Source organism: Pteropus alecto, unplaced genomic scaffold (genome assembly GCF_000325575.1).
Source record: "Pteropus alecto unplaced genomic scaffold, ASM32557v1 scaffold101, whole genome shotgun sequence".
NCBI lineage: Eukaryota > Metazoa > Chordata > Mammalia > Chiroptera > Pteropodidae > Pteropus > Pteropus alecto.
The window spans coordinates 12326559-12334209 of NW_006432945.1; the positions used below are offsets into that span (position 1 = coordinate 12326559).

General features: G+C 50.3%; 1 protein-coding gene across 1 annotated transcript in view; it reads left to right on the forward strand.

Moving 5' to 3' along the window:
- Positions 1 to 7651, forward strand: part of ASTN1 (astrotactin 1) — a 275401-nt gene that overhangs the window by 125068 nt on the left and 142682 nt on the right. Inside the window, exons 3-5 of the mRNA XM_006907901.2 lie at positions 857 to 1250; positions 2804 to 2950; positions 4436 to 4543. Coding sequence (XP_006907963.1) covers positions 857 to 1250; positions 2804 to 2950; positions 4436 to 4543 — 649 coding nt within the window. The remainder of the gene's footprint in view (positions 1 to 856; positions 1251 to 2803; positions 2951 to 4435; positions 4544 to 7651) is intronic.

The window sequence follows — 7651 nt, forward strand, 5'->3', positions numbered from 1 at the left end:
TCAGAAGAAAAGTCCCTGCCAGCCTGAGTCCAGGACATGTGTCTCCCTCTCTTCCCTCAAACATGGCAGGGACGGGAGCATCACTTAGGACTGCGGGAGTGGGAGAAAGCTGTCTCCAAGGCAGTAGTGGCCCAAAAGTCATGGCAAGTGGCGAGATTTCTCTGCACACCTGGGTATAAATTCTGATGGGTGTAGACTTCTCTGTGGATTGGTCCAGGGTTTTCCCCTGCTGGGGCGGTCACAGTGGTGGAGATGTTTAAGCGGAGGCCGAGGACAGCCTCGATGCCATGCGCTACATTCTATTTGGCATTTTACGTAGTTACTTGACTTAGTCCTGACACCACCCTGCGTGGGTGTGTGGAATCTTCTCCATCGTACAGATGAGGAGCCAGAGATGTCTGATTTAGAGGACTCGCTGATCATTGGCGGAGCCAGAGTTAGAATCTATACATACTTGATTTTGAGATGTGAGAGAGGAAGAAACCAGATGCCATCTGCTGCTAAACATTGGCCGAAAGTAGCTTTACACGGAGCGGATTTGCCTTAAGCTAACCCTCTCCTTTATTTCTGCGCTTGAAATGATACACAAGCAGCCATAACGACTTGCTTTTTCAAACCGTTTGCTGAGCCAGAAGCAATTGTGGGTCACTCGAAATGACGCACTGGTCATCTCAGTTCCGTTTTCCTTTCATCTTAAACGCAGACCCCAGTAGACTGTCCCTTTGCTGAGTAGCGCCCGTCACCTGAACGAGCGAGCGAGCGAGTGATGGGTGGTGGCAGCGGAGGGCCGATGCCTCTCTGTGGGCCGAGCGCCCCACCCCCACCCCTGCCTCCCCCCGCTGTCCTCTCTTCCCAGGGTGGCATGATCGCCCTGCTGCTGTCCATCCTGTGCCTGGTGATGATCCTGTACACACGCCGACGGTGGTGCAAACGCCGCCGGGTCCCGCAGCCCCAGAAGAGCGCCAGCGCCGAGGCGGCCAACGAGATTCACTACATCCCTTCCGTGCTGATCGGTGGGCACGGCCGGGAGAGCCTGCGCAACGCCCGCGTGCAGGGCCACAACGCCAGCGGCACCCTGAGCATCCGGGAGACGCCCATCCTGGACGGCTACGAGTACGACATCACCGACCTGCGTCACCACCTGCAGCGGGAGTGCATGAACGGAGGGGAGGACTTTGCCAGCCAGGTCACTCGCACCCTCGACTCCCTGCAGGGCTGCAACGAGAAGGCAGGGATGGACCTCACCCCAGGTGGGCTGTTAGGTCCTTGGCGAGCGGGGCGGGGAAGGGAACGGCTGTTTTCTAACTTGGTGGCCGGCCGTCACGCAGAGCGGGATGTGCCAGTGTCCTTCCCCAGGTGGGCAAGAAGCATGAGCTTTTCCCGTGAGAGGGTGGGAGCTGTTTTCTAGCACAGGAAATGAGTGAACAAGCGGAGTAAGCAGAGCAGTTGGTCCCTCTTCACTTGCACTTTGCATTGGAAGCAGGTAGTTTCGCATCCAACACAAATGTGAGTTCGAGCCCCTTTCTGTATACAGTGAGGCATCCTCAGGGAAATAAGGTAGCGGGAAGGATCGACATGCATGTGTGACGGTTTTGAATCTGGCATGCTTGTTTAATTTAATTTAATTTTGCCTAATTTAATTTTCCCGTCGTGGAAGGGGTGGAGGGACCCATTCTGTCCTACGACTCTGGAGACTTTGGCCCGGGCGGGGCAGAGGGGTCGCCGAGCCGTGCTGTCTTGCTTGTGCCTCCGTGGTCTTTGCAAGGGACGCACTTTCTCAGTGAAAATGAAGGAAGGCGATTATGCTGTCCGGTCTCAGACACTTCAGAGGAAACAAGTGTGCTTTTCTCTAACGGTCACTCGCCTTTCTCTTCCTCCCTTTCTCTCTCCCCCTCTCTTCCTCTCTCTCTCTCTCTCTTTCCACACACACACACATGTCTCTCTCTGTCTCTGTCTCTCTGTCTCTGTCTCTGTCTCTGTCTCTATCTCTGTCTCTCTCTCTCACACACACACACACACACACACACACACACACACACACTTCTATAAATAATCAACTCCCCATAGATAAAAACCCAAGGCAACGGTCCTTCAAAGAACTGCTCAATTATCTTTGAAGAAGACATTTGGATACGGAACGTACTATGGCCTTCGAGTAGGGCTTGAAAAGAGGGAAAGAATATCACAGAGGCCTCCATGCGGCCCGTCATCTAGAAGAGAGTCTGTGTGAACGGCCACTTCCTACTAAGATTGCCATCTGGGAACTCCTTGAGAATAGGGCGCATGGCATCCCTACCTCATATTCCCGTAGCTCCGGGCATAGTGCCGTGCTAAGCCCACCAAGTAGCCACGTGATACTCAGGGGTTACGAACTCGAATGCGTGCAGGGAGCGGGCAGATAGCACAAACGTGAACGAGCTGGATGTCAGGTGACAGGGACAGGTGCAGACGAGGTGAAAGGGAAAGGGCACGTTCCGCCTGAATGCTCTCCAGTTCAAATTCCTGTAAAACTCCGTGCTGGCCAAAAGAAAGAACTCTTCAGTCTGCATCTAGCCGAAGGGCCACATGGGGTGACCCTGTCCGTACAGCATTAGTTGAATTGGATTTTCAAGTGTAATCGCTCATAACTTTGTGGTACCCCAGAAACCCAAGTATTTCGGTCTCTGCCAACCTCTCACTTTTTTAAAGGTTCCTTATGTTAACGCTGTGAAACTCCATTCGCTTGGTTTGTGCAGATGTCCTCGCTCTCACTTTCATTTGACCTTTTCTCTCAAAAGTTTTGCCTTGACTTTTTCCTACACAGGGAGTGACAATGCCAAGCTGTCGCTGATGAACAAGTACAAAGATAACATCATCGCCACCAGCCCCGTGGACGCCAACCACCAGCAGGCCACCCTGCTCTCTCACACCTCCAGCAGCCAGAGGAAGCGGATCAACAACAAAGCAAGAGGTGCCCGCGTCTGGCGTGAGGGCTTGTGGGAGGATTCTCTAATATTGGCAGGGGCGGGGCCCTCACCAGCCGCGACCCCCAGTCTCATGCGTGGCCGGAGGGGGTGTGTTTTGGCACAATCTTTCTGGAGGCCTTTGAGTGTTATTTACCCCCAAAAAAACCCTTCAATATAGAAACCTTGTGACCAGGCGAAGGCCTTTGAGTGTTATTTACCCAAAAAAAAACCCTTCAATATAGAAACCTTGTGACCAGGTAATTTCATCGACAAGAATTTATCTTTAGGAAGTGATTGGACGAATGTGCAAAGAGGTGTTTAAAAGGCCGTTCGTCGTGTTGTTTAAAAGAGAGAAAAATTGGAAATAGCTTCAATGTCCATCAATAGGAAATTGGTTAACTACCTGCACGTCTGTCTACTATCCGGCGGTTTGCCATGCGGCCCCTTATGATAATGCAGATCTGGATTCGTTAACCTTTTTCCCGTTTGCCTTGACAATACTCGCTGGCTGTACTGGTGGCTGCGGTGTTTACCACAAGGTAACTCGCAGATGACAGACCTAACCTGACCCCCCACATGTGCCGTGAGATATCGTGCTTTCGATACTACGTCTGCATCGCTCTAGGATTTCAATAGTCTTTGGAAACGAATGACATCATTCCATTTATAGCATTCTGTTTTTAGTAGTTCAGTGACTGAAAATGTCAAATCCTAGAAAACGTCGTGTTCCTACGCGAGATGCTAACCGAACGCTGCTGGAGAGCTGCACGTTTTTTTTTTCCTAAATGGGGAAAGGGTTAATGTGGAAAGTTGCCTGCCCATTTATTAAATGGGAAAAAAAAAACGAGATTAGAAAATAGAAGATGCAGCCGAATGCCATTTTTAAGGGGGAGATTAAAAAACGTTTATCCATTTTTGTATCAGAAAAAGGCAGAGAGTGTATATACAGCAAATGTGAACGGTTTTTTCTCTGATTTGAAGGATTTAGAGGACATCGGCGTTGTTCCGTTTATACATTTTTGTGTACTTTTTAAAATGTTCTCTCTTTTTCACGTTGAATATATGTTAATTATAGAACCAGACAAATCAATATCTTACAGACATTAAGACATAGAGACACACGCCCTGTAAGACATAATTCCGGTTTCACATCAACCAGAATTGTGACCCGTGATGAGGAGAGTTTCTCTCTCTTCCTTTTCCAGTCACCGTCCAGGAAGGTCCTCTCTGACAGGTGGCTGTCAGGCATGGCTCCTCAGCAGCACATGGGCTGGGGGGAGGTTGGGCTCTAGTGATTGCTGTCATATAAAGGGGAGCTTCTCCAGTAAATCTGTGTATCAGGAAGCTCCAATCCCGTGGCTACTCCTCCCAGATCGTCAGCCAGACTGCTTTCATTTTGATTGATTTTTCCCTTGAACTTGCCCCGATGAGCTGGTGTCATGAAGACAAGACTGAAGATGTTGTCTTTGCCGCCTTCTTGCTCATTACAGCCGGTTCTGCCTTCCTGAACCCTGAAGGGGATTCTGGCCCAGAGGCAGAAAACGACCCCCAGCTGACCTTCTACACTGACCCCTCACGGAGCCGGAGGCGCAGTAGAGGTAGGAAGGGTGCAAGGGGGCAAAGTGGGGTGAATGGGGCTCTGGGGAGGAGAAGGCAGGGAGCTGCAGAGGAGCCGGGTCAGGATGAGGGCTCAGTGGACCAAAGCCAGTTTCCGCGGGGAGGATTCTTGAACCGCAATTGGCATGGTCAGCTCCTGAGGAAGAAAGAAGAGCCGAGAGTGGGACATTTCGGAGAATCATCTCTCCCGGATAATGGCGCTCTCAAACAGATGTCCAAGTTGTTTGAAAGGCTATTTCTTGGTCAGAAGACTCTCAATGCCTTCTGGGAGCCTCGGGAATCATATTTTGCTCTTTAGACACAGGAAATAAAGTCGATAAAGCGTGTCGTGTGTGAAAAAGTGGGGAGGATGTGAACCCTTGCCTACCTGGCCGCACCGGCCTTGGGATGGTGCGAGGCAGGGACTGGGGGCGGGGTAACCAAGGAACAATCTAGGGCCCGAGAGGTGTGTGTATGGCATTTGACCTTCAATCCCCTCCTCACAGAATCACCAGGGCCCAAGCCTCCAAGTCCCCTCCTTTCCCCTGGCGGGCTTCAGGTCGGTTCGTTCATGCTCCTCAGCTCTGGCAGAGTTGTCTTTCCCTGCAGCCACCCACCACCGTCTGTGCCGCTGCAGCCTGATGTTCAGGTGTGGCGATCGCAGTGGTGGCTGCTACCTCCTGTGACTTGCTGGTATCCCCGTCATTGCTCACGGAGGCTCAAGCGCCCATCAGCTTCACCATTTGCGTGCTGTGTGGTGCTGGATAAGGATAACGAGTTCTCTGAGCCTCAGTTTCCTCGCGTATTAAACGGGTTAGCGATACCTCACACGCGGGGCTACCGTCAGGATTAAATTGTGTTAAAGTGGGCTTTCTGGTGACCGGCAAAGCACTATGAAAGCCCTATTGTTGTTGCTGTTGGGATTCTCCACAGGGCAGCCTCAGGGTTCTACAGCACTGCATCTTAAAGAGTTTTGGACAGGGGCCCCTTGAGATACGATGCAGGATATTGAGTGACATCACGTGGTGTTATGCTCAGTGGCATTCTCCTCAACCAATAATCAGCCAGTGCCCCGCAAAAGTCATCTACATTGTGGGCCTCTCTGACCTCCGCTTGGGTTTTTCCCACACCGAGGGCATTCTTCCCGAACGCTGGGAATTTAATTCCTCGATTCCAATTTCCGTGGCTTTGCTGCTATCGGTACAAAACTTCTTCCCACCATTTTCCTTCAGAGATCAGTGGGGCTCTGGGCCGCTTAATGTCTGATACCCCAGCATCCCCGAGGTGAGCATATGGACCCTCTGATCCTCGTTACATATTTATATACAACAAATAGTCAACTTAGGCTTACCCAGGCTAGACCACACCAAAGCAGGGTGTGTGTTCCGCTTTAATAAAAGCCTGTCTAAGAAAGTCCATAGTAATGAATTAGAATGAGTTTCTTTGCAGCATAAAACTGCTTCTTTTAAATACCAAGCTCTCCCAGTACATCAACTGTTTATTGCTATTAACTAGACTGTAAGCTTCTTAGGGATGGGCATGTCTAATTTATTTTTCCAAAGTGCCTAGTGGAGGATTTTGCCTATAATAGATGCTCGTAAGTGTTTGTTGAATTGAACTGGATACATCAATCAAGGCACTACGAAATTTCATAACTCACCTGCCATGGGTCAGGCTTTGCAATAGGTGGTAGAAACGTGAAAACATGGCATAATGATAAGGCTTAATTTAATGATATAAATAAAATAAAATATATACTCAGAAGAGAGAACAGTTCATTCTACCTGGCAGCAATAGGAGGCAGAAAAGGGAGAAAATAATTAGACCTGGGTTACATACAATATACAGAATTTATTGAAAGAGGAAATCTAGGGTAAGGGCATTCTAGCAGAGGAAGATAGCATATAAAAAGCCTTGAAAGCACAAAAGAACAGGGAGTAAAAGTAGTTCAATATGGCAGCTGCAATCCAGGATATTAAATATATAGGCACACGGGTTTAGTAGAGACGGGGCTGGAAAACTGGCTCGCTACCGAAGGACCCTACACGTGCCATGTTACTGACTTTGTACTCGGTTCTGTAGGTCGTAGGGAACCACTGGAAGTTTTGAAGCCGGGTAGGGAGGCTGGATGATGGGTTGATGATGCAGGAGAACTAGAGAGACAAGAAGATGAGTAGCAAGTTATTGCAGTCACAGGAGAGCAGTGGCAAGTGCCTGTGAACGGTGACGACACTGTGTGATGAGCTGTCACAGCAGGTGCACCAAGGGCTAGGGGACTAGCAAGGCATGAGTGAGAATCTGTTCCTTAAGGTTTCAGGGAAGTGTTTACAGGGAGATGTTGTTTGAGCTGAGACGTGAAGAGTAGGTGTATACCCGGCTGACAAGGTGACGAAATGGCATTCTGTGGAGGAGGAAATAATATGTGCAAAGTCACAGAGACATAAATGATAATGGCTGAGTCAGAAAGCAGTAAATAGTTTATTGGCATGAAGCCTATGGTGCAGGTGTCTGGTCTGCTTAGGGAGTAAGTGTAGAAGATCAGGAGAAAGTACGTGGCCTTGACTGGCGTACACGGACCTAACACTTCAGCTGGCGTCATTGAAGGCTTTCAAAGAACATTGTCCTTGTCCACTCTGCTTTGTGAAGGGTCCCACTAGGGTGGTGTGGGGGATAGATGAGAGTGGGGGAGGGGGAGGCAGGGAGACCGGGTGGATGATGATGCCACAGTCCAGGCGTGAGATGATAAGCGTTGGTAGGGATGGAGAGGATGGAGGCAGGAGAAAGTTTGGCATCGGGGGTGGGGAGTTGGGGACAGTGCTGTTCGGCAAGCGATGGAAATAGGAGCGGAGCAGGTTCGAAGGAGGATGGAGAGTCCGGTTTTGGATTTGCCTGTGAGTGCCTGAGGGACATTCTGGTGGCAGAGCTGCTGCTCGGGCCTGGGCTGAGCCGGAGTAGAAATTTGGAGTAGGGGGGGGACTGCTGTTGGGCAAGCGATGGAAATAGGAGCGGAGCAGGTTCGAAGGAGGATGGAGAGTCCGGTTTTGGATTTGCCTGTGAGTGCCTGAGGGACATTCTGGTGGCAGAGCTGCTGCTCGGGCCTGGGCTGAGAG